We start from the raw sequence: 27,564 nt of genomic DNA, 5'->3' as shown, positions 1-27,564 counted from the left end.
ATTGCTTCTGCAATTCACACTTTCCTAGAATCCGTAAGCCTTCAGATTTTGGCCAATATATTTTTTTTAGAGAGAGGCCCTGGCAGGCGGGGACAATTACCGTGCTTGCTTCCCGTGAAATGGAGCTTCCCAGGGCCGAGGCAAGAAAAGGTCCTTCGGGCTGGGGGGGGGGACTCTACAAGCACCAGACCCTCATTGAACCTTGTGGCCCAGGGAGGGTGTAAATCTCTTGGCTTTGCACTGCGAACCAGCAGCTCCATTCAGAGGCACGCCTCTAAGGACATACACTACATACAATAGCACCTTGCCTCTGTGGTAGCAAAAGTGACAGGCTGGTTGTACAATCAACCCCCTAGAGTGGATTGACTTACCCCATGTGTCAATCTAAGTTACACAACCAAAAAAATCCACAAGATTTTAAGATAAGGTATCGTTTTTTGGGGGGTTGTAATGGATGCGTCTCATCTGCCAGTGTCGCACAGCCACATCTGCTGTGAAAGGCGAAAGAGCTAGAGTGTCTGTCTGACCATGAAACATCCCAAAAACCGGTCATGTAAACGTCTGTGGCATCAGAACGGTTTGACCTACAAAACTAAGGACACCACTATGGAAAGGGTAGTATCTCACGAGCACGATGGTGTTCTCCGTTTTGCTCTACGATCACCACAAGTGTCACAGGACTCTTCTGAAGGTAACCAGTACCAGATTTTCTTTAAATGAATGGAAGTATGAAGGTAGGTTTCTGCCTACCCAAAGAAAGGGGTCAAATATGTCTATGGGCTTTAGCGGTAAAGGCCAAAATCAATATTTAACCAAATAACATGTCTTTTTTCTATACCTAAAGGGGTCCTAAAATTCAAAATCAAATCAGCTAAATGACCCCCAAGGCGTTGTTTGTCACACTAGCCTTCGCTTTTGCTCCCTCTACTGTCCAGCTCAGGCATTCGGTGTCGCCAGCCTTCGAGCTGCTGCTGCACCTACTGCTGGCAAACGCCCTTCACTCATGAACCCCGGACTTGTCTCGTCATCATTACACACACCTGGCTCCAATCCCCACTCTATCACTGTATATAGATACTCCCTCTGTCATTTGTCTTTGTCGGTCATTGTTGGTCGTTACTTGTTTTCCTGAGAGGAATCGCTCATACTATTTCCTGAGTACTTTATATTTTGCACTTTGGGCTCGCATTGTGCCTTTTGATTATGAAGATATATTTTGAGCACAACAGCGTTTGGGTTTCGTCCCACTTTGATCTATGGTGCTTAAATAAACTCAGTAGCTCTAAACCTGCGACTGCCTCCTCCTCTCCACCAGTGACAGTTGTGCTCTGAACAACTAGTTATTTTTTATGGAACCAAATTAAAAACCCTTCCCTCCACAAGAAAACAGACATTAAATACACAAACACATGCACATCATACAATGGATTTCTTTCGTCGCGTGAAATTCCACATACGTTTCTAGTTGTAAAAAATGCTGCTGAAGTAAGATCATGTAGTTTATGGCTGTATCTGAACTGACCTTCATAAGCAAAGTACATTTCATTCCATGCCTATGGCAGCCAGAAATCCATACAAACCCCCAGACGTCTCTTATTCACACACAAGATCAATACAACAAAACAAAAAAATACACAGTCCTCGCCCTATTAAAACATAAAGGTTGAACATTGACTACACGTGTTAATGTGTCAACTGAAGCTATGTCAGGGAGCCTCACTTGGCGATGGTGGGGGGGGTGGGGGGGGGTAACCCATAAAAAGCTCACATATGGTTCTAATGAGAACAACTTCTCAAAGACATTGGAAGGTGTTGAGTTACTGCCTAGGTGGACGGACGGGCAGTGAAACAAGCCTTATTTCCCGTAAGAAATACTGGATTCAGACACTAGATTCAGATACTGGATTCAGATACTGGATTCAGATACTGGATTCAGGCAGATACTGGATTCAGATACTGGATTCAGATACTAGATTCAGATACTGGATTCAGATACTAGATTCAGGCAGGCGAGCAGGACAGGCCCCCAGTTAGCTAAGCGCTAATCCTGTGAGAAAATCTCCACTGCGTTGCACAGTGGACACACTGGCGGCTACCGCTAAGCTGATGACATAGAAAGAGACAGGCCCTCCTGCATCGGGAAGAAACTGTCGATACATTGTTAATGAGCAGGTTGTGGAGGCTACGGCAGCTATTGAGTTATGGTAAATATACTTCATAAAGGAGGACGGGGGACGGGGGGGGACAAGAGCAAGAGGGGAAAGGATCCATCCTGAGAGAGCGGGAGAATTCAGCCTGACATCCATTGACGTGGAGGTTGTCTTTGTGTGCCCTTTCGGGCCTAAAGACTCAAGGGAAACTTTGATGTGTGTGTGTGTGTGTGTGTGTGTGTGTGTGTGTGTGTGTACGTAGTCTTGAAGACAATAAAAAAGATCTCCAACCTAACCACGTTGTTCCATATGTGAGTTACACTGGAAACAAGTCTTAAGTCGCACCCCAATTCACCAAAGGCCAATGCCCCATCGAGGGCAGAGACAGAGACAAACCTTGTGCTACTGATGACACAGCAGAGGCTGGATGGGAATGGAGAGTGCAGTGCAGTACGGGGTCAGCGCTCTGTCAAGTGCTGATGATGGCGATGCACAGGCATAAACACAGAGAAATGCTTCTAGGGACTAGGAGAGATAGGCACTCTACTAGGGACTAGGAGAGATAGGCACTCTACTAGGGACTAGGAGAGATAGGCACTCTACTAGGGACTAGGAGAGATAGGCACTCTACTAGGGACTAGGAGAGAGGCACTCTACTAGGGACTAGGAGAGATAGGCACTCTACTAGGGACTAGAAGAGATAGACACTCTACTAGGGACTAGAAGAGATAGGAACTCTACTAGGGACTAGGAGAGATAGGCACTCTACTAGGGACTAGAAGAGATAGACACTCTACTAGGGACTAGAAGAGATAGGCACTCTACTAGGGACTAGGAGAGATAGGCACTCTACTAGGGACTAGGAGAGATAGGCACTCTACTAGGGACTAGGAGAGATAGGCACTCTACTAGGGACTAGAAGAGATAGGCACTCTACTAGGGACTAGGAGAGATAGGCACTCTACTAGGGACTAGGAGAGATAGGCACTCTACTAGGGACTAGGAGAGATAGGCACTCTACTAGGGACTAGGAGAGATAGGCACTCTACTAGGGACTAGGAGAGATACTAGGAACTCTCCATGTGCCTCACCGCAGATCAAACTTGTATCACTGGTTGGGTAGTATGATACTCAGAGCGAGGAGAGTGGGAGTTTTTCCTAGCCACCGTGCTTCTACTCCTGCATTGCTTGCTGTTTGGGGTTTTAGGCTGGCTTTCGATTTGATTTGTATTTGAGAAGTGGAGGTTTAAAATGGGTAAATCCATGTTCGATATGCAATATGGCCTTTTATGGACCTTCTATGTTAAGTGATGTGAGGGGTAATAGCTCATAGCACCTTTTGGTTGAAATGTATTCATCTCTCTCTCTACTCTCACTCTCTCCCTCTATCACTCATCTCCTTCTTTCCTTCCCCCCCCCCGCCCCCCCGTACTTTCTGATTGAACAGTTCTGCTCGGCTTCCCTTTGTACCACAGAGTACATTTGACTCCCCCTCCCATCCCCTCGGCAGCCCCCACCCCCGGTGTTCTGCAAATAATGGCCTCCATGCTTGAGCGCCCATTGCATTTGGCCACTGCATCCATAACGCTAACATATGTAGAAGCCCTAATGCAGTTACAGGCCCAGGTCCCCGGATCCATGTCTGCTCGCTTAATGCAATTACGCTTGATTCCATAGTTTGATCCACCTATCAATGTCAATCGTGTTAGCGGCCGCTCAAGGCTGCCAGCTCTTGTGGGCCTGGGGAAAGGGGGGAGGGAGTCCGAAGTGGGAGACGGAGGAGGGAAAGGGTGATCTCTAATGCAATAGGCAACCAGGATCTGAGAGCCTTTGATTCCATTAATACGTCTGAAGTTAATTTGATCTCCATCAGAGATGGCTACGCGGTGTGGGGCAGAGAGGGGTGGGACGGCGAGGAGCTGCTGGTTGTTTGTGGTGGTGTAGTCTGGCTGTCTGTCTGGCGCGCTTTGGGTGTTCTCCATTTCTAGCTGAACGAGTCTAATTGGGGAAGAGTGTGTGTGTGTGGGACGGCAGGCGGTCTGCGTTCTCCCAGCATTATTAAAGCAGGAAGTATCTGTCGTGCACCAGCGCACAGACAGTGTGCTACACAATGCAGACACCCAAGTGTTTTAGACACTCCCAGAGCAAGGAACTGCATCCTGAGGTGTTTGTGTTTTAGTACACAAATTGGAATAAAAACATTAGGTACCTAATACTGAGCCAGAACTCTAAAAGCCACTACAGCAAGTCGACAGATAGTCCCTTTACATACTGTACAAGCAAATACAAACCAAAAACAGACGTTCTTATAACTTCCAAAGAACCAAATGTGCTTGCTGGGTCGCTGCTAACAATCTGTAGATGATGCTTTCTAGTAGACTGCTCAATATGATGTGAAAATATATTTAATGGCAGTGGAAAAAAACAATAATAATTGAGCTAAGGACAGCCCGAAGGCGGCATGGGATACCCTCTACCCTGTTATCCTCTTGATTGCGATGGGAACCCGGGGCATTTCTTTGCTTTCTAATTTGGCAAAGGCTGAGAGAACACTAATGAAGTCCCCCTCCTCTAACACCCTCCTCCACCCCCCAACCCCCCTTTACCAGATCCTTCAGGTAACCCCAGCCCAACATATTCCCGCTCTTACAGATGTTGTGGGAGTGGGGAAGTAGAGCGGGGGTTAGAACCCTGGCCCCTTGGATCATCACAAACCACCTATACGGCATACATGTCCTCCAAATGAGCTCAGGGTTTTCCCCTAACTCTGTAACACAGAGCACAACGGAACTGGGAGATTCCCAGCAGACCATTCCCAAACGTCAGGATATTGATATTAGTTAGTTAGAAATGAAAAATTCTAAGGGTTACAGTGAGAGAAATGAATGAATAAACATTGTGTAGAAATATAAGAAATAGAAACAGAACATTTCATTTGAATAGTCTGAGAGAGAACGAGACAGAGACAGGGATAGAGGGGAGAAGAAAGGAGACAAAGGGATATTGAGAGAGGCCGAAAGAGAAAGCGAGACGGAGTGAGTCAAAGTCACTTTTTGAAAGAAAACTATAGACAGGACATTGGAATTGGTAACCCACTACATAAAATGAAAGAGGGAAAGAGAGAGAGAGAGAGAGAGAGAGAAAAGAGAGAGATTGAATAGAGATAGCATGAGAGCGAGGAGAACACACACAAACACATGGGAGCGAAAAGGGATAACACCCCGACTCTGGGTGAATGAGAAATCTGAAGCCCATTTTTTGTCTCATCACCTCACCGTAATACACCAGAGCGCTAGCAGACAACACCGAGTCACACTGTGATTTATTATCAATCTCTGGGCCTATTTTATTTTCCTGATTACCATGGGCGGCTAACACGGACAGCAAATTAATGAAAAAGCTGGGGAATTATAAACTCCACTTCGCCCGGTGCAACGCTTGAATTATCTGGGAAGAGGACTGAATTAGGAAGCTGCCAATAACGATTTCTCGCTCTTTTGAGGAACTATCAAAGAGGGCCTCAAAATGACAGCCTTGGGTAGGAGGGGAGTTTATTATTTTCCGAGGAAAGAGAACAAGAAGAACAAATATAGGTCCATCCCCAAGGTCCATCCAAGGACATTTCCTGAACTGTTTTATTAGACCATGTATGCTCTCAAGGATGACGGTTGCCGGGGAAGATGCCAGAGTTGTGAAAAAACAGGAGCACCTTGAGGAACACCATGAGGAACACCTTGAGAGCTGTTTGTGAGTCTGAGAGCTTTATTCCGTGGTCTGTTTGGGTATCTGTGCTCTCCACGGGCAGGTGGTCCTGCTGTCCTGGATGGAGGACAGTGATCACTGTGGGTCAGTTCCCCCAGCTGTCTCCCTCTCTTCTTGGGGGAGGAGACGGGCGGTGAAGGACTGCCTCTGGAGCGGTGGAGCCCCGGAGGGCCGTGACTGAAACCACACACTCCCTTTTCTTGAATTAACAACTCTTAGGTCAGCCAGTTCACCGTCTCGTCTTCACCCTCCAAGATGGTGCCTTTGAGTGTGGTGGTGGTGGGTGGGGGGGGGGGGTACAAGGTGGATTTTTGTGGCAATTAAGTCTTTGCGATGCCAGGGTTATTTTTTGTTCGGAGCAAAACGGGAGAGTGCAGCTTGTGGCGGCAGTGGCGACACATTAGGGTGTTGACAGATGGAAGGGGAGGGGCCACGGGACGTCGTGGGGAGCGCTGTGATTTATCACCCAGCGTGGGGCGTTCAACGAGCCGCATGTTGCCCGAGTGTGACAGAAGGGAAGGTCCCGACGGGAGGACGAATGGAGGGAGGGAGCGAGTGAGGAAGATGAGGAGGAGAGGAAGAGCGAGAGGGGGAACAGGACACTAAGCTTGAGAGAGCATTTTATTACCTAACCCAGGCGACCTCCAAGTGCTAAAATGTGGTATTATTAGGACGCCAGCGCATTTACACTGGTAGTCACGACGACTCCTTTGCTGTAAGCAAAGACACGGAGGGAATAAACTGACTTTTTACCTCTGTGACACTTTGGACCATGTGTTTGCTTCAATTACACCCCACGAACAGCCGCGGCAGTCGTTGTTGTCCTTCTCCTTCTTCTCCGTCGGCTCCACCTCTTCAAACCAGACGTTTATTACTTTGGTCAATCTGGATTTGCATATGGGCTTCCAAGCGTCAGACTTCTCCTCACCTTCGAATCAGTGTCAAGAGGTAGGTAAGGGCAGACACTCCATTCCTCCTTCTTCATCTCTCGAGTAGTTCTTTTTTAACTTTGGCGTGGTGAGGAGAGGAGGGCGCAGCTCGATAATTCATCTGGTTCCACTTCCAATTCGATGAGAGAAGATGCTTGCGAGCTGGGGGGGAGGCAGTGTGACAGGTAGGTCCTTTGGGGAACAGATCGTTACACAGTGGGAATTACCCGGCAAACAGCAGTCTGATACTCTGGCCCCGAGGCCCTGTGTAGTCCTTATGGATTCACATCTACAAAAAACGTACTGCAGAGTCTTCTACCAGTCTACTGAGAGTCCCGAGGTAGAATTTAAAGTGCCCCAAACATCTCAAATATCGCTCAAAGGCTAAATGACATATCTTTAGACTAGGCTCCGTAGGGATGTGTTCCACACTGAAGCATATGACATAAAGTGACACTGTCGTCCTACTAAGCCTTTAAGATTAAGCCGGAAGTCAATGGCTATTCAACATTGGATACGGTTCATGAACCGTTTGACGCGTGAGTCCCAAATATCTCTAACGGTCGACCAAGCATGACTTTTTGTTTTTATGAGCTCCGTGTCAGAATCCAACCACTGTTCCAAGATGTGACGATTACACAACAGGACAGTAAAACCCAGGCTGCCCTCAAACCAAGGCACGCTGCCTGCTAATCATCTTGTAGGCTATGTTTGAACTTGTTCAATTGAAATGATTTTCGGACAAGTTTTAACAACAGTTTGAATTGAGGCGTGTTCCGTCTCCTCTTTAATTCGCATGGAAGTAGCCCATTTCACTGTTACGGACAATTACGTTTGAGGCTTTACTGAGCCAGACAAGAGCCTGAGCACAAACTTTTTTTTATTCCTGGCACATTTTCCAGCTGGCGCCCCGCATTGCATGCTGATTATACATTTGGACATGCGTGCATTCCTATCACAGTAAGTGCCTTAATGCCTTGTCCTTATAGTTTCTGTATATTATGTAATTTCTACTGTAGAGGGTTGTACTGATCATGCGCTAATGCTAAGCTGATTGGCAGTTATGTGTGGCGCCATGTTTGTTGACATCATGATCAAGACCAATGATGTTATTTAAAAATACAAATAAATATATATTTCACCTTTATTTCAGCTTTTATTTTTTATTTCACCTTTTATTTCAACCTTTTAACCTTTCACCTTCATTTCACCTTTCAAACAAAACGAGGTGAAGGGATGGCTCCCTCATCTTTCAAGTACATTTCCAGAAGTGAATGATGGTAGGTGACACACCCCCTTGCATTCTGCAAACAGACCCCGACGCATCTTGTAACCTCTTATCTTTGTTTGATGCTAAAAAACTAAGGACGCACACAAACTACCCATCTCGGATAACTTTAGATTTTCTGAAAGTGTTTTACTCAATTCTTTTGATCACTGGTGAGGTCACACCGTCATGTGATGAATTGCAAAATAGTCATTTCTATTAGCTAATTCATATTATGGTTTCTGTCAGCCGAGAGTTAGCTAAATATGACCGCTTGTGTTAGGTCACTCTTTCCTCAGTTAGCGCCATGACCAATGTAGCCTAAATTGTCCGGTTTGAATAAGAATTGTGTTACGCTGTAAACTGCTCACACTGAGAACATAACTGCTGACTGTTGCGTCAACCGTAACTGGACGGTAGTAAATAAGTGTTCTAATCATACCGGTTTGAGCGTTCGCTGCTCGGACCAATGTACAACGCTCGCACCCGTGTGTTCGTACGTGTCAAAGCCGTGATGTCAGATGTGCTGTCATGGCCTGAGGATGCATTCACTTGTCAAATGCAGATCAGGAGAACACCACATCCTCAGAACTCACAATAGATATACGTACAAATATATACTGTATATAGATGATGTACATATTTTATCTCTGTGATAGCGTTCTCCTGACATCTGCCAAAACCCAGATTCGTCCGCCCGGACTTTCAGATGGTGAAGCGTGATTCCTTACTCCAGAGAATGCATTTCCACTGCTCCGGACTCCAATGGTGGTGAGCTTTACACCACTCAAGCCAACGCATTGGCATTGCACATGGTGATATTAGGCTTGTCTGCGGCTGCTCGGCCATGGAAACCCACTTCCTGAAGCTCCCGACGAATAGTTATTGCGCTGACGTTGCTTCCAGAGGCCGTTTGGAACTCGATAGTAAGTGTTGTAACCGAGGACACACGATATTTAACTGCTAAGCGCTTTAGCACTCGGTGGGCACGTTCTGTGAGCTTGGGTGGCTTAGTGCTTCGCGGCTGAGCAAGTGTCCACATACTTTTGGTCATGTAGTGTGTAACCAAACTGGAGAGGACGCTCAAGGATGTCCATTTGGTGTCCATAAGGTTAATTGATTACAAGGTGGGTAGCTCTTCACTAAAGAAGGGCTTCAACATCCTGTGTAGGTTCATACCAACCTCTCAGGCTCTCAAACAGTCTTGAGAGGTTTAGAGAGGGAGAAACCACTGCCAGCCTGCGTCATTAGCCTACAGTTTTGTATTTGTCGGTTTGTTTATGCCGTGAATGCCCCAGCATTTGTCGGGCAAAACGACATGGGGGAGGTGGGGATTGAGTTATGTACATTGTCATCCTCTGGAATACAAATAAGCCTTTGTGAAGAAGGGGGAAGAGACAAGCTGACGCACAACTGACGTATGACAGTTCAATATGCTTGCGCTCAAGGTACATCTGAATGCAATCTATATCTGTTTCAGTGTATGCGATTGGTGGGCTGCATCCGCCACTCGACGACGCCCACGACGCAAGGCTTTGTTCCCGGATCTCCTGCTGGCTGCGGGTGGCTCGTCAGTGCCTCGTCCTCAAACATTGGTAACGTATGCAAAAAAGGGAACTGCATCAAGGCAAACGTGGGCCTCGCATCACGGGGGCTACAGCTAATGCTAAGTGATAGTCCGACAGAAAGGCCTTAATTATGAGAAATGCAAGCTGCCTTGATTGTGTGCCGTTAATAAGATTTTTCCATGTCTAGCCACCTGAAGCGGTGTGTCAAGCTATTGCTGATGCTCGCTCGCTTAGAGAGGCAGTTTAGCAACTCTGGCAGAACCTGACAGGTTAATATGGGCTGTGGGAGCAATAACAACAAAGTGTGTGTGTGTGTGTGTGTGTGTGTGTGTGTGTGTGTGTGTGCGTGTGTGTCCATGGCAGTGTTTTACAGTGTGTGTGTGTGTGTGTGTGTGTGTGTGTGTGTGTGTGTGTGTGTGTGTGTGTCCATGGCAGTGTTTTACACGTGTGTGTGCGTGTGTGTGTGTGACAGGAGCCTCATCAGAAGCCTGGTACTGTAGGAGTGGGTAGATGAGAGCAGAGTGTGAGGAGGAGGACATAGGAGCAGGAGGGAGCTGTGTCTAATGAGCCAGCTAGAAACGACGACCACTGGCTGGCTGGCACAGAGAAAGAAGAAGAGAAGAGAGAGAATAAGAGAGGGACAGAAGGGAGAGAAAAAGGAGACAAAGACAGACAGAAATTGAGAGAGACCGAGAGAAAAACCGAGAGAGAGAGAGAGAGAGAGAGAGAGCCCATGAGTGAGGCAGAGTCCACGTCGCAGGTAATTTGAACATCTCATCTCACACCACTGTCTCATCTGGTGCAAAACTAAAGCCTGGGAAACTTCCCAGCAACCCCCGCAACCCCCTGCCGCCCCGTCGACTTGTCAAGCTGCGTTTTCCTTTTCCCAAACTTCTGTAATTGAGCCGCCGGGCGCTTAAATCGTGCTCTCAGCGCGAGTCGGCCCATTTCCTGAATCGCAGCGAGGTGGGAGCCAGGCACCTCTCGGGGAGTGCTTGCCTGCAGCCACACCGAAAGACTTCAGGAGAACGAGACTAACAACACTGAAAGACTTCATCAGCACCTCCGCTGCCGTAGGATCCTCTTTGGCTTTTTACGCAAGTCATCCTACCTGAGCTGTCCACAAAGCCAGAGCTACAGCTTGATGAATGACGCCAAAGTCTCGGGGGAGGTGATTAAAAACAAGTCTGAAAGCCTGCTGGATGTGCCATATCCGAGCATCAGATCATTAGTGACTTTTGTTTCGTTGGGATATCGAAGGTGTACATTGAGGAAAAAAGTCCAGACCTGAGTTTGAATTTGTTTTTTTCTGTGCCCCGAAAAAGTCCAGGCGGTGTACCGAATAGTGTTTTTACCCAATCATTCTCGAGGGCGCTCCCTTGAGTTGTGTTGGGCTCCTGCTGTGAGGGACATCAAACAGGCAAGGCAGAAGAGATATAGCAGAGTCGATATACTGAAGGCCCCGCGTGTGGGGTTGAAGGTTGGTGTGGATGGGTTCCTGGGACATTATCCATTATCAGACGGGGCAAGATCAGGCAGTATTTAGCTCTACGCAGGCAGCAATCTGTGACCACCCTGTTTGGGCCCAGTACAAAGTTCAGGAGCGAAAACAACAGGAAAGAGGTAAGATGTGGACACTCAGATTGGAGAGTGTACTGAGGTGCAAGTGGCGGGGAGAAAACACACACGCCGCCACATTGATGGCCCATTGTCTGGGACATCAGACGCGTCTGATCCATCCATCCCCTTTGATCAGCTCGGAGGCGCCTCCACACCCAATTAGGCTCAATCCATTCCAGTCATGTATTACTCAGCTTCATTTTACTACAAGCCATTGCTCCTTATGTGTCCTTCGCACACTCGCACGCACGCAATCGCACACACACGTCTCAGGTGATGAGTCACAGTCAAGACAGGGAGGCAATCGATCAATCTCAGGCGGGTTGTGTATGTGAGCGTGCATGCATATGGAGGTCGTTCTCTCATTGAGATGATATTGTACTGTAAACACAAGGGTAATTAGCAAACAGCCGAGCTCCACTGACCAGACCTTGGAGTGGACCAGACAGACAATCGAGGTCCTTTGATTCAGACAACAGACAACAACTGCTTGTTGATGCCTGCCATTATGACCAGCGTTATTAGGACAGAGAGAATACTGCTGCTGGCTCAGAGATCCTGCTCTGTATTCTTTTGCCTGGACAGATGGACTGAGGGCATGCCAAAAATTGACATTTTTAACAAGATGGCCACCGAGTGAAACGGGACCTAGGAGCACAGAGGAGCACTGCCATTGTCTCAGCTGCCTGCCTCCTCCCGATGGAACCTCCAGGTGTAATGGAGTCATGCACGCTGGCCAGCTGGGCTCGTGCCTGCTTAAAAAGCATTGATCAACTTCTCTCTTTATGCCCCCTCTCCCTCCATCCTTTCTCATGGGCCAGGCGGTGTTCTGCAGCTTTACCTGCCTCAAGGGTCTCTCTCTCTCTCTCTCTCTCTCTCTCTCTCTCTCTCTCTCTCTCTCTCTCCTACGCCACTCACTCCATCACTCTTAAAACACTGGTTGTTTGAAAGGGGAGAGGATATGCTCTGATGAGGCATCTGTAGCTTTACAATAGCAGACACCTGCACACACACTGATTTCCCCGGTGTTATGTGCGTGAGGAGAACACACAGGTCTTGATTAGGCTCTCTCCATGTCACCCCCCTGAGGTGTGTGTGTGTGTGTGTGTGTGTGTGTGTGTGTGTGTTTGTGTGTGTGCAAACGGGCAGGCATCTATCTCCCCTAAACGGCTGTCTGTTTGGTGTGCCACGTCCCGCTAACTGCATGATTAAAACCCTCTTAAACTCTCCCTAAATCCTGTTTACTGTTTACTAGTCACACCCAGGGACCCAACGGTACCCCCCCGGCCCCATCCCTATACATCCACCCCCGTACCTCCCGGCCATAAGCCCTAGCTCTCAACATGCCCCTTGACCCAAGCCGGCAATGCATTACTCTTGCCGATCAATTGATAGATCGATCCTGTCGGATCGGTCTGTAACCAATTCAGACGATACTGATGATTCAGCCAGGGAGCTCCGGGCCGCTGTCACCAATCACTGATCAGCAGCGCTGCCCGACAGGTATGGACATTCGCCTGTCACTTGGACCTAATTTATTGCTGACTACCACCATTGATTAACCTTGCCTTGTGGACCGCCGCAGTCCGAAGTTTCTGAGAAGGGAGGTTAAGGAGGAGTCTGCAACGATTATTGGAGTGAATGGAGCAGGGGGAGTGGGGAATAATGATGTTAACAGTGTTGTGTGTGTTCAGACTAGCACACTAAACTTGACTAAAGTTGGGGTGTTATAAAACATCTATAACCTTAGGTCTTTGGACCAGTAAGCTATGGACGTTTTTAGCCATCGGATGACTACTCAGCAACATGCCAGGGACAGGTGAAGGTCCACAGACCATAGGTTGAGAAGCACACTGAACTATATGGCTATATTGCTTTATCACAGCTTCTCTTATTGTGTTAAGTGACTATTTCAGAGGCCACATTACAGCTGCCTCTCCTCCAAGTGTGGCTGTGTCCACACTGTCCACTTTAGCAAGCCGCAACACCCTCATCCAATCGCAGGAAGAAGACGCCCGCCACAGAGACCGCCAAGTGTCCGAGCGACAGAGGTTCACCGGCGGCATTTAAAACCTGTCAAATCCCTCTCGGGAGGTTGTGTTTGAAGAGGGGACCACCTCGCTACTTTATTGACCCGTGTTTACTCTCACGCTTACTGCCATTTACCCACAATCCCCTATCAATGGGCACTGCAATCAACCACCTGTCTGTCAGAGCCCACGGAAGAAGAAATACAACTCTGAGGTGCATCCGAAATGGTAGCCTATATATACAGATGCAGGATCTTCATTTGACCACCCTGAAATGCAGGTTTAAAATGGCTTCTGAAGTTTGTCATTTCCATGTAGACATTTTAGACTTGATTTCCCCTTACAAAAATGCATCAACCACTACAAAATGTCCATTAATTATAATGAATTTTGTTTATATTATGATGTGTGTTGTCTGTATTATTGTGTGTTTTGTCTGGTATTATTGTGTGTTTTGTCTGGTATTATTGTTTTTTTTGTCTGGTATTATTGTGTGTTTTGTCTGGTATTATTGTGTGTTTTGTCTGAATTATTATGTGTTTTGTCTGGTATTATTGTGTGTTTTGTCTGTATTATTGTGTGTTTTGTCTGTTATTATTGTGTGTTTTGCCTGTATTATTATGTGTTTTGTCTGGTATTATTGTTTGTTTTGTCTGTATTATTATGTGTTTTGTCTGGTATTATTGTGTGTTTTGTCTGTATTATTGTGTGTTTTGTTTGGTATTACTGTCTGTTTTGTTTGTTATTATTGTGTGGTTTGAGTTGCACCCTTTTTGACCTCAAAACAGCCCCAATTTGTCAGGGAATGGGCCCTACAAGGTGTCGAAAGCGTTCCAATAGGGATGTTGGCTCACGCTGACTCCAATGCTTCCCACATGTGTGTTAAATTGGCTGGATGTCCTTTGGGTGGTGGACCATTCTTGATACACACAAGAAAACTGTTGAGCGTGAAAAACCTAGCCGTGTTGTAGTTCTTGACACAATTAAACCGGTGCGCCTGGCACCTACCACCATACCACGTTCAACGGCACTTCACTATTTAGTCTTGCCCATTCACCCTCTGAGTGGCACACACACAATCCAAGTTTCAATTGTCTTAAGGCTTAAAAATCCTTCTTTTCTTCTCCCCTTCACCCAAACTGATCGAAGTGGGTTTAACAACTGACATCAAGGAAATAACAGGTTTTGACTAATGTTTCATAGACTCAATGTACATATAACTTTGTCTGCGCTTCTACGTTTTGGCTCTCTGCATCATTCACAGCAGACTTGGGTACAAATAGTACCTGCGTTTCTTTCAAATAGTTTAAGCATTTGATTGTGCACGTCTGGAAACAAGAGACTGAAGCCTTAATAGACCCCAGGAATGAGAACCTGTTGTTATCTAGCTTTCAATACCACAGCTATTACCACTACCAGACAACAGGACACACTGAACAGTCAGAGATGTGCTGTATTTAACGTTTCGGCTTCCATTTATGAAACATCGACATGTCCTCTACCCATCTCGATGCAAAAGCAGCTTTAGAGAAAGAAAATGTGCTGTTTAACTTTCGGTTGGGAATACTACAGCTTGGGTGACTAAAAAGAGCTCCTGGCAATCCTACCACAGACGAGAGAGAAACAAAGAGTAAACATTTTATCACATCTTCCTACTGTTTAGCCAAACGAGTGTAAAGCAACCTCAGTCACAACTGTGCCAGAGTTTATGAGTGGACAATGGACCGGACAATTCCGTCAGTTCCTCGCTAAATTTGTGACATGTATCAAATACTTCATCTTTTAGTTGTTCAGAAGCGTCTGAATTATTTCTGAGGGCTGTCCCGCTCATAGATATAATTTATATTCAGTGAAAATAGAACGTGAAAATGAAACTAATTGCTAAATGCATTAAATATGCATCCGTTTCAAACGCAACTTGTCGTCACCCCTACACAAAATCAAAGCTTTTCTGTCACAGAGTCAGTCCCCTATAGCTCACCTTTTTTGGTATCAATTTATTCAGATAGTCCCAAATAGATTGTTTGTAATTCGGTAGATGTTCAACTAACAACAACATTCTGACTAACTATCGAGTAATCCTAACCCTCGCCTTAACCCTAGCTTAACCTAACAATTATTCTAACGCTAAACTGAAATGTAACCCTTAACTGTAACCCTAAAAAGCTGGGGCATATCAAAAGAGTTGGAATTGATAGTTTAGACATCTGTAAATCACCTATAGGGGACTATCAAAATGAAGTGTGCGATTTAAGATCACTTCATTCGTCAAATTACACACAAGGTCCAATGGAAATTTGACTTCCACTTTATCACAATCCCGCCCAAAAGACCTACAGGGAGCATGCCATTCTTTGGCACCTGTGGAGCAGTTGTTGTGGTGGGTAAGTGCCTTACTCAAGGGCACAACGGCAGGCGATGGCATCTAGGATTTGATATCAGCAACCCTCCGGTTGCCAGCTCACTTCCCGTCAGATTTTTCCCATCAGACCCGGGATTAGAATTTGCAACCCTCCGATTGTTGGCTGGCCTCTCTAACCACTAGGCTACCTGCCGCCCATGAACTATCCTTCTAACTGTCACAGACAGAATGGAGGCAACTCAGAAGACATATTTGCTGTCCCCATGCCTGAGTTTCTACTGTGAGATTGTGGGTGGCCATTGCTTTGGTAAACACACTAGTTGGGCCCAGGGGACGATGCTAGTGCTGATGAGCTACTTAGGATCAACGAGGGATTCAAAAGCCTCTGAGCCCGAGCTCTCTGCTACTGCTAATGACTACAAACGCTGAGAGAGAGAGAGAGAGAGAGAGAGAGAGAGAGAGAGAGAGAGAGAGAGAGAGAGAGAGAGAGAGAGAGAGAAAACAGGGAGGAGGACATAAAGAGAAAGAGGAGGGAAAGAGAAAATTCAGAGGGACCCCCTACTCAAGGACTAGGGCCCTTTAAGTACTAACTGAAAACAAATTGCACCATGGCCACCACCACCACTGAAAGTTCATTCATGATCCCCTTAATATATCCAAAATGGCCACCCAGTCACAAAACTAAGCCCTGTAGGCCAAACCAACACAAGGCCGAAATGACACGATAGAGCCCCCATTTCGGCTCTGGTAGCAGTGAAGTCTATGGATGCTGAGCACAGCAAAGCACACACTAACCTGGTGCAGTGAGTGAAACACATGAATGCGCCGTGGCTGCAGCCAGCCTTCCTTCACTGCCGTAACTCAACTCCAAAGTCAAGGCCATTAGGGGGTTATCTAACGGCCCAACCAGGGGGTCGGAAACTGCTCTGCAGTTGGGGGTTATGGACTGAGGAGATTTATAGGGAGGAATAATGCTGGGAGCCAACATGACATTCTTGTCTCTCGTGTCACGCTGTGCACATCACATTACAGTCCACTATCACACTGTAGAATAGAGGAGGATGGATTTCAACAGTGTAAAACTAGAGAAGTGTGCAAGTTAGTGGTAAACGGGAGAGTGGGGAATTGTCTGGCGCTGAAAAAAGGATAGATGGGGCAATGTGTGGAGTGGAGCTGTGGTGTGTGCGTGCGTGTGCGTGTGTGTGCGTGCGTGTGTGGTTGTAGTGACATTTTTAACAGGATTTAGAAGGGAGAGAACATGAGTGGTACAAACTGTAGCAGCTTGTGTATCTGAGGAAAGGTGTGTGTGTGTGTGTGTGTGTGTGTGTGTTTATATGAGGTAAACCCAAAATCCTCTTTGAGGGGTTCTCACATTGTTCATGTACTCGCTCAGCAGGTCTTGCAGGGCCTGCCGGACGGCGTTGCACTCGGCCACGATGCGCTCGCGGCGGTCGTCGCGGGTGCAGGACGAGTCGGCCATGAGGGCGGCGCCGCTGATGATGCTCTCCAGGCGCTCCTCCAGGGAGGGGCGGAAACGCGCCTCGCTGAACGTCAGCGGGTCCAGGATGATCTTGTTCTGACCGGGAGGAAAGGAGAGAGGGAGGTCAGAAACAGGCTAACCAAAGGGTCAACTTCTGAATGCTATTGCACTTAGGAACTTTGTGCCCAACGAGACTGTTTAGTATTCAGAGTGGAGCATGTCACTCCTTTATCTTATTAACCAAAGGTTAAGTGTTGGGTCACCCAATTGTATGTAAGCCCTGTTGGGCTAGATTGTTTACAAGAATGATGAACACATGGAAATGCACGTTAGCATTTCCACGCCAGAATCACCCATGAAAAGCTACAATCTACATTCAAGATGACTTTGCCACCAGCGCTAACTATAATACATTTCAAAACAAAAGACACAGATAAAGATCTGAGAAAGAAATGAGAGAGAGACAGAGAGAGAGATGGAGAAAGAGAGGGAGAAAGAGAGGGAGAGGGAGAAAGAGAGGGAGAGAGGGAGAAAGAGAGGGAGAGAGAGAGAGAGAGGCCAGTTTAAGTTTCTGTTTCTGCTGTCCACCATGAGTTACATAAAAATAGATTATCTTAGCTGTTTCTTTGGAACAGGTTGTCGCTGAAATATATTACTGGTAACATAGGCTTATGTCTGAGGTACACAGAGTCATATACACCCTTCTGGTCTTCATAATGACTGTAGTAATACACATAATAATGATAATATCAGACTGACCCATGTCTAAGGCCACCATCTCCCAACGAGAGAGAGAGAGAGAGAGAGAGAGAGAGAGAGAGAGAGAGAGAGAGAGAGAGAGAGAGAGAGAGAGAGAGAGAGAGAGAGAAACAGAAAAAGAGAGAATATGGGACAAATAAGAAAGAGGAGGAAAGAGAGGATTTGTACGACAGCAGGCGGCAGTAGCCCATTTCAATTTATTAATGACACTCTCTGTCAGGGAAAGAGAGAAAATAAAATGAAAGAAAGAAAGATAGATAGATAGAAAGAAAGGGAGAAAGATGGTAAAGAAAAAAAGAAAAAAAAAGAAAGAAATAAAGGGAGAAAGAATGAGAGAAACAGAGAGTGCTACAACAGCAGGAGGTAGTTACAGGTAGGGAGTGTAACAAAGCTAGCAAACACATTTGGCAGTGATAGCAGATGGCTCAGTGCAATCTGTCAGCACTAGGTGGTAAAGCCAGAGGCTGAGAGTGGAGGAAAGGTCACCTTCAAGCTTAGCTTCAGGGTCCTAGTACCAGACCCTTACACCCCCCTCGCCGCCTGCTTTATGGGGCCTTTAAGCACAGAGTGAGGAGACACAGGGGCCCCGGCTTTTATTATTGGAAGTAGCCGCAAAAGATACTTTTTTATGATCTGTACAGCAGGTAAGAACAAAAATTACCATTTTGATGGAGAAGGTATTACGTTTTACGGCCGTACAATTTCAATATCCCATTCGGCAGCAGTTTGTGGTGCGGTGGAGATTTAAAGAGGGAGAAGCCACGGCGGGTAGGCAGTGTTTATTAGAAAAGAGGTGCCTAAATCCCTTGGGGTGTGTGTTTGTGTATGTCTGCGTATGTGTGTGTGTGTGTGTGTGTGTGTGTGTGTGTGTGTGTGTGTGTGTGTGTGTGTGTGTGTGTGTGTGTGTGTGTGTGTGTGTGTGTGTGTGTGTGTGTGTGTGTGTGTGCGTGTGTGTGTGTGTGTGTGTGTGTGTGTGTGTGTGTGTGTTCATATCGGTTGTACTGTGCATTACGGTTGAAAACAGTTCCAGTCGGGCGTAGTTGAAAACAAAATACAGTGCCGTTCAATGACTACTGTCTTCGACTCTTTTGCGAGGGCCTAATTTGTTTCAGGTCGCAGCTAGACAGCATCTATTTTCCACAAAGCGAGTTAGCCACAATGTCTAGTCTAGCAACTGAAGCCTATTCTAAAGAACAGCAGGGTGCTATCACATTGACGGGAGACACAGAGCACACACACAGATCCCATTTACATTTTAGCCATTTAGCAGACTCTCTTATCCGGAGCGACTTCCACACGCACACAGACAGAGAGACATCGAGCTGATGGCTTTGTCTGAAACCCTGAAATGGCAACCCAGCCCTATGAGTGGGAAACACAGTCCAGGCCACTGCTCTGTGTGTGCGAGAACGAGAGCAACAACACAGATGGTTTTAGACATGGCGTGTCGAGTCATATCCATCTCCATCCTGCCCATAATGCTCCATAATTATCACTGTTTTCTCTGCCTTTAATGTCATCTCATCTTGTATCTTATTAAGAGTCTCCGGCATCGCAGGCTTCGTAAGCACAATCCATTGGCTTCGGGAGGACATTACAAAGACATTTCTATTGTTTGCATCAAACAAACATGCTAGCCGCGCGAAAAGGCGATGGCATGCATTCCGGTAATACAGACATTCATTAAAGTTTGCCTTATCTCGTTTTCTTCAACGTGGGAGAGAGGAGAGAGGGATGGAGGGAAGAATGGGAATGCCCAGCATCTGTAGAGCTAGCTGCAATCAGAGTATTATTGTCTTTCTTACGTTTCAGTGTTGCACGACGTGGAACCGCTCTGCTACCCTTGTTCTGGGTGACACTGTTGTTATTTTTAAAAAATTCATGAGCTAAGCTACATTACATTACATCAGATGGTTCTGATTTGTAGATAAACAAAAAAATGTCAACAAAGAAATATCCCCCAAAAAGAAGCTAGCAGTAGTGCCCTGCCTTAGCATACATAACATAACTAAAATGTCTGTTTTTGGGGCAGTAGTAGCAGAAGCAATGGCAACAGTGAGTTGCGTTCAGAGCCTGGCCAGTGAGCTACGTTCAGGCTCCACTCAGGCCTCTAATCCTGGGGGCAGGATGACAGGCTGATTGTCAAACGATGCATGAGAAAGACAGGCAGGGAGAGAGAGAGAGAGAGAATATGGGATGAATTCAGCCACAGCGAGGGGGATGAGATGACAAAGATAGAGAGAGAGAGTGAAGAGGAAAGAGAGAAAGAGGGTCTGAGACAGAGAAAAAGAGGGGAGTTGTGAGACAGCAGGACGGTAGTGCCTCTGTTCATATTACTAATGACACTCTCTCTAACACTACCCTGCCTCCTATACAAGCCCCGGCCTACATTCACATTCACTGGTTGGCGCCTCAGGAACCCAAATACCGAATCCTGATTCCCAAAGGGACTCATTTTATCAGTTACATTTGACAGTTTAAGTCTGTATAGCAGTTTGTGCTCTAGTTTAAAAGGCAATGAGGTCCTTTATCTACTTCCAGAGAGTCAGATGAACATGTGGATGTCATTTGTATGTTTCTGTATCCAGTTTAAAGGAAGATTGAGGTAGTTTCACAAGCCAATGCTAACTAGTGTTAGGGCAATGACTGGAAGTCTATAGGTATACGTTGGCATGCTAGTAGATCCCATAGACTTCCAGGCAATTGTGCTAATGCTAGTTAGGATTGGCTCACGAAACGACCTTCAACTACCATTGCCAAAATCCTGAAGTATCCATTTAAAAGCACGTGGCAAAAATAAATACCTACAGTAGCTGCCTTCCATTTAGGATATGTCCAATTGTTGTCTTCACTGGGGTGTTTCAACTTCAACAGACCAGGTGAAATACAAAATAAATATGTCTGAGTTACACTGGCCAGGCATGAATCATTTTATGTGCACTCAGATACTGCAGGTTCAACTTTTATACTGTGACTATGTCTATGTTCATCTTAAGTATCCCGGGAACTGAAGTACTCTTGATCATCATACAGTTGAAGTCGGAAGTTTACATACACTTAGGTTGGAGTCATTGAAACTCGTTTTTCAACCAATCCACACATTTCTTCTTAACAAACTATAGTCTTGGCAAGTCGGTTAGGACATTTATTTGGTGCATGACACAAGTCATTTTTCCAACAATTGTTTACTGACAGATTATTTCACTTATAATTCACTATATCACAATTCCAGTGGGTCAGAGGTTTACATACACCAAGTTGACTGTGCCTTTAAACAGCTTGGAAAATTCCAGAAAATTATGTCATGGCTTTGGAAGCTTCTGATTGACATCATTTGAGTCAATAGGAGGTGTACCTGTGGATCTATTTCAAGGCCTACCTTCAAACTCAGTGCCTCTTTGCTTGACATCATGGGAATATCACAGGAAATCAGCCAAGACCTCAGAAAATAAATTGTAGACCTCCACAAGTCTGGTTCATCCTTGGGAGCAATTTCCAAACACCTGAAGGTACCACGTTCATCTGTGCAAACAATAGTACGCAAGTTTAAACAAGTCACAAGGGACGACGCAGCCATCATACCGCTCAAGAAGGCGACACGTTCTGTCTCCTAGAGATTAACGTATTTTGGTTTTGAAAGAAATACAAATCTGAAAGAAATAAAATCTGAAATCAATCATTCTCTCTACTAATATTCAGACATTTCACATTCTTAAAATAAAGTGGTGATCCTAACTAACCTAAGACAGGACATTGTTAGTAGGATTAAATGTCAGGAATTGAGAAAAACAGAGTTTTAATGTATTTGGCTAAGGTGTATGTAAACTTCAGACTTCAACTGTATGTGACTTGTTTCAGGAAACTAAGCGTATGTCGCGGGTCACAGAACAGCCGTTTTTTTTATCCAAATAAGATATTGGTCAAAAATGCCTTCTCGAACATGTGAACTTTCATGTAACTTAATAACAAACTTGTATGCCATTTGTAAATACGAATACAATTGTTAAATTACGAGCCTAGTCGGTTTAGCCAAAGAAAAGTCAGCAACCTTACTGCTAGCCATGATTGGCTGAGATAATAAGTGGGCTGGACATGCCGAGAGATGAGTTTGGATTGGTCTGCCATATAGCACGCATCTGTCTATTTGAGCCGGTCAGTGTGTCTAGGTAATCCTGTCTTACGTTGTTTTTCTTTAATTTATTGTGTATTAAAACTTCATAAGTGTTGCTCTCCTCTTTCTGGAGGACTGAATTTTGAAAATCAGTGGAATTCGAGTATGATAGCTAATGAGATGGAGAAAACACTAGTCTCCGGATTACATCTTCAAACTAAGGGGAACCACGGCATCCGACAGGAGACACGTCCAACCATGAATGATCTACACGGGTAAGATAGTCTAGCTAGCTACCGAGATGCGCAGCAGTCTAAGGCACTGCATCTCAGTGCTAGAGGCGTCACTACATATACCCTGTATCACAACAGGCCGTGATTGAGAGTCCCAAAGGGCGGTGCACAATTGGTCCAGCGTCGTCCGGGTTTGGCCGGTGTAGGCCGTCATTGTAAATATGAATTTGTTCTTAACTGACTTGCATAGTTAAATAAAGGTCAACATATCCTTTATTTAACCTTTAAATAAAGGTTTCACATATTACACGTTTCTAATTTTGACAGAAAGAGCCATGAGTTGTGATTACACTTTATTCTTTACCTAGCTAGCTAACGATAGCTGGCTGGCTCACTAGCTAACTTTACGTGTATGACCTTATTATTCGTATCTCAGAGCCATTTGCCTAATGTTAGCTAGCTAACATTGATTCTGATTGGTTAGCTACCTGCAGATTCGTGCAGGGTAGTAACATCACGAGTAGGGATTATGCTTCATTATTGACCTAGTTAGCTAGCTAAACAAAATACTCCACTTTTCAAGTAACCATTTCAGGCGCGTTCGTAAATTGAGTCTGGTCATCTACTCTGATTTCAGAGCACTCTCGTGTGCCAGAGAGCGCAGAATAACTGATGAATTGACGAACGCTCAACACCCGTTGATTACGGTCGGTGTCAGTAAACAATGGCAAAAAAATTGTAATTCAATTGTTGCCAGAAGCCCAGTTACAGTCACCAACGCACTGAATAACATGAAAACAACATAACCAGCTCTGTTAATGCGAGGAAAATGGTCAGAGTGGGGTGTTCTATCATTATGTGTCTGGAAGTAGCTAGCAAGTTAGCCAGTTAGTTTGGGTGCTTGACTGCCGTGTTGAGGTTAGAACGTCCGGCTCAACCCTACTCATCGGCCAGAGGGTGAACGAGAAACGCTCTGAATTTACTAATGGACAACCAATTTACTAACAGACAGCACAGTTACAGTCACCAACGCTCTGGATAACATACCAGCCTAACCAGCTCTGCTAGGGCGAGTAATGTTCAGTGAGCTGTTGTCTCTCACTTAGATGTCTGGAAGTAGCTGGCAAGTTAGCTTGGGTGCTTGACTGCTGTTAGTATATTCGGAACAACCCTTAAAGAGATGGGTGGGGCTAAAAGCTTAAGAGGGTATGAATGATGCTGAATGTGTGTAGACAAATTAGGGCTCTCCAATAGTAGTACCAAAACATTCAAAGGACATTTTCTCAAAAGTGTATCAACTTTCAAAGCAAAATGACTTTCCCATTGTCCCTCAACTGTAGTGTACGATGTACCACTTTGTAGCTTTGAGTCTGTACTTTTATCCAATGTAAAAAACACAATTTCAAATTTTGCTACATAAGACCGATTTGAGTCGGACGGTCACACATGACCATTTGCTGGCAATTGACGTGACAAAGAAAGGAACATTTCTGGTTGATAACTAAACCCAACAACACAACAAATAGTCTGGAGGACATATCATAGCCTACACAAACAACCAAGGAGAAATGGCTAGACACAAATTGAAAAGGAAACTAGGGGGAAACTTGTCAACTTCTTTGCACAGTGTGTCCATCCACAATGGCACTCTAAATGGCACCCTTTCCCCTACATAGTGCACTACTTTGACCATGGTCCATAGGGCTATGTTCAAAAGTAATGCACTATGTAGGGAATAGGGTGCCATTTGGGATGCATGCCCACACTGAGTGTCAGGACGTGTCAACCTCTTTTACACTGAGTCGCAACAGGGCTTGTGTGTTTCGAACTGTAATCACCTCCACGCTGGGACAAAAAAAATGGCATGCTACAGAGACCACTGCCCAAAAGCACGAGCTACATGTTGAGAGGCGTGTGTGTGTTTGTTTGCGCGTGTATGCGTGGGGGTGTTTGTCTCGCCCACGCAGAGCCCGGACCTGTTGCTTATTTCACCCTCTCCTCCTCTTTCTCACATTTGTATTTCTCCTTTCTCTCCCTTTCCTCTCTTTCTTTACCAAGGTGTAATGGAATTCGCACCCCTGCCTTCCAGCCCACCCACGGACGACCATGTCGTACATCATTTAGACTGGGAGAGAACAGTGTGCTCTTTTTGCTGACTCATCCAGGGCTTCTGTGCTGTGCTTTACCACCGCTACACACACACACACACACACACACACACACACACACACACAAACAGACACACACAAATGCATACACACAGGCACGCACAAGCATCATACACACAAACACGTTTGCATGCACACACACACACACACACATGAAAACACACACACACACACAGGCACACTCCCCCAGCCATAGACACAGCCTGATCTTTCCGATAGTGGCCTAGCTGCTATTTTTAGGGAGCCACAGAAAAGGACTGTGGAGTGCCGCGGCGGAAATTGCAAGTTTATCTGTGATTTCCTCCCAGGATTATCAGTATGTTAGTATTCTTGATTGTAGTTTATGTTTTGCCTCTCTCTTTTTTCATTCGCTCTCTCGAGATAAGTCACTTGGACGATTACTACTTTGCCGGTCGATGTGTTAGTGAATAATGCTGTTTAGCTGCAGACTACTCGATTCAGGTGGAAAATAGGGGTCCTTTTACTCCTGCCAAACAGAAACAATACCATTAGTCAAGTTGCCTCTTATCAGCTGTTCTGCAACAGTTGGCTGGTAATATCTAGTAGAGATGCACAAGAGGAGGAAGGGGTAATATGTCTGTGCCTCCCTATCCTTGGCTAAATCCACGTATATTTGAATAGAGAACAGAATTGGGGATGTATAACATACAGACATTGACAAATTGATACAGTTAAAGTCGGAAGTTTACATACCTTAGCCAAATACATTTAAACTCAGTTTTTCACAATTCCTGAATTCCTGATGTAATCCTAGTACACATTCCCTGTCTTAGGTCAGTAAGGATCACCACTATATTTTAAGAATGTGAAATGTCAGAATAATAGTAGAGAGAATGATTTATTTCAGCTTTTATTTCTTTCATCACATTCCGTGGGTCAAAAGTTTACATACACTCAATTAGTATTTGGTAGCATTGCCGTTAAATTGTTTAACTTGGGTCAAACGTTTTGGGTGGCCTTCCACAAGCTTCCCACAATAAGTTGGGTGAATTTTGGTCCATTCCTCCTGACAGAGCTGGTGTAACTGGCCTTAAACCTCTACTGACACCCCATCCCACATGAGGGAGCGTAATCATCGACTGACACTAATTAGCATAACGCAACGGACATAAATATTCCTAGAAAATATTCCTATTCATGAAAATCACAAGTGAAATATATTGAGACACAGCTTAGCCTTTTGTTAATCACCCTGTCATCTCAGATTTTCAAAATATGCTTTACAGCCAATGCTAGACAAGCATTTGTGTAAGTTTATCGATAGCCTAGCATATCATTTTGTCCAGCTAGCAGCAGGTAACTTCACTCACGAGACTCCCAGTTAGATAGAAAATGTTCCTTTTTTCCAAAAATAATTTTTTTGTAGGCGAAATAGCTCCCAAGGATGAACCAGACTTGTGGAGGTCAGAAGCTTCTAAAGCAATGACATAATTTTCTGGAATTTTCCCAGCTGTTTAAAGGCACAGTCAATTTAGTGTATGTAAACTTCTGACCCACTGGAATTATGATAAATTAAATAATCTGTAAACAATTGTTGTAAATATTTCTGGTGTCATGCACAAAGTAGATGTCCTAACCAACTTGCCAAAACTATAGTTTGTTAACAAGAAATTTGTGACGTTGTTGAAAAACGAGTTTTAATGACTTCAACCTAAGTGTATGTAAACTTCCAACTGTACATCTCAGCTGACAATACATATAAATATATATATATATTTTTGTCTTCTAAATTGCAATTGCATGATAATTGGTGGCGGACGTGGGTGGCGTGCATTCTGCAACACGTACTCTTAGAAAAAAGGGTTCCAAAAGGGATATTTGGCTGTCCCGATAGGAGAACCCTTTCTGGTACCAGATTGAACCCTTTTTGGTTCCGTGTAGAACCCTCTGGGGAAAGGGTTCTACATGGAACCCAAAAGGGTTCTACCTGGAACCAAAAACATTTTCAAAGGGTTCCCCTATGGAGACAGCCGAAGAACCCTTTCAGGTTCTAGATAGCATATTTTTTTCTAAAAGTGTACCTGTACTAAGGCTGAAAGTGACATATGCTTACAAAAAAAAAATGGTAAAGGAAATTAATAAAAAGCAGCCAGCATTGCTATTTGGCAAAGAGATGTAGGCACAGGAGATTAGATGGGACCATGGAGACTGGGACACCTTGATTTAAGAAGACAGAAGGGAGTACAGCAAAGCCACAATACCCTGGAGGGGATCTCACATCTCGGGGAGGAAAAGTCTCTTGGGGGAGGGGGGAGAACAGCTGAAGGTGATATGTTCTTTACAAGATGGATGGTAAAAAGGCGAGTGTTCCCCTGAGGAATCGACTTTGTTGTTATTCCCGAGTAGGGTGTCAGTTTGTTGTGATTGGGAAAAGGGGGGGAGACCGGTGGGGAGAGAGAAAGAGAGAGAGATAGAGAGAGAGGGGTGGGAGGGGGTGCAGCATACAGTTTTGACAAAGGCCCAGGGCCCTTTAACAAGAATTGGTGACGGTTGAATCCATTCTCCGAGCACCTCTCTAGTGTCAATTTAGTCCTCGTTCGCAGCTTTCATCAACCCTCTCCCTCAACGTCAGCAAGACAAAAGAGCTGATGGTGGACTTCAGGAAATGGAAGGGCGAACACGCCCCCACCCACAACGATGGGGCTGTAGTGGAGAGGGTCAAGAGCAAGTTCCTCTGTGTCCACATCACTAAGGAAATAACATGGTCCACACACACACACAGTTGTGACGAGTGCACAAGGGACTCTTACCCCTCAGGAGGTTGAAAAGATTTGGCATGGGCCCTCGGATCCTCAAAAAGTTCTACAGCTGCACCATTGAGAGCATCTTGACTGGCTGCATCAACACTTGGTATGGCAACCTCAAGGCACCCGACCGCAAGGTGCTACATAGGGCGGTGAGTACAGCCCAGTACATCACTAGGGCTGAGCTCCCTGCCATCCAGGACTTCTATAGCAGGCGGTGTCAGAGGAAGGCACAAAAAATTGTCAAAGATTCCAGACACCCAAGCCACAGACTTAAGCGAGCAGTGCAGCTCGTCAGCGTCGTGTTTCGGAGGACACATGGCTCTTGACCTTCGCCTCTCCCGAGTCCATATGGGAGTT

The 27,564-nt window shown here is 45.5% G+C and overlaps 1 protein-coding gene across 1 annotated transcript in view; it reads right to left on the bottom strand.

Moving 5' to 3' along the window:
* Positions 1-27,564, bottom strand: part of LOC115145827 (catenin alpha-2) — a 694,158-nt gene that overhangs the window by 439,819 nt on the left and 226,775 nt on the right. Inside the window, 1 exon segment of the mRNA XM_029687379.2 lies at positions 17,061-17,264. Within this exon segment, the coding sequence (XP_029543239.2) occupies positions 17,061-17,264 (204 nt within the window).

This window comes from Oncorhynchus nerka, linkage group LG18, assembly GCF_034236695.1.
Source record: "Oncorhynchus nerka isolate Pitt River linkage group LG18, Oner_Uvic_2.0, whole genome shotgun sequence".
NCBI lineage: Eukaryota > Metazoa > Chordata > Actinopteri > Salmoniformes > Salmonidae > Oncorhynchus > Oncorhynchus nerka.
Note: the sequence above shows the minus strand (reverse complement) of the source record. Positions and strands in the feature narration are given on the sequence as shown.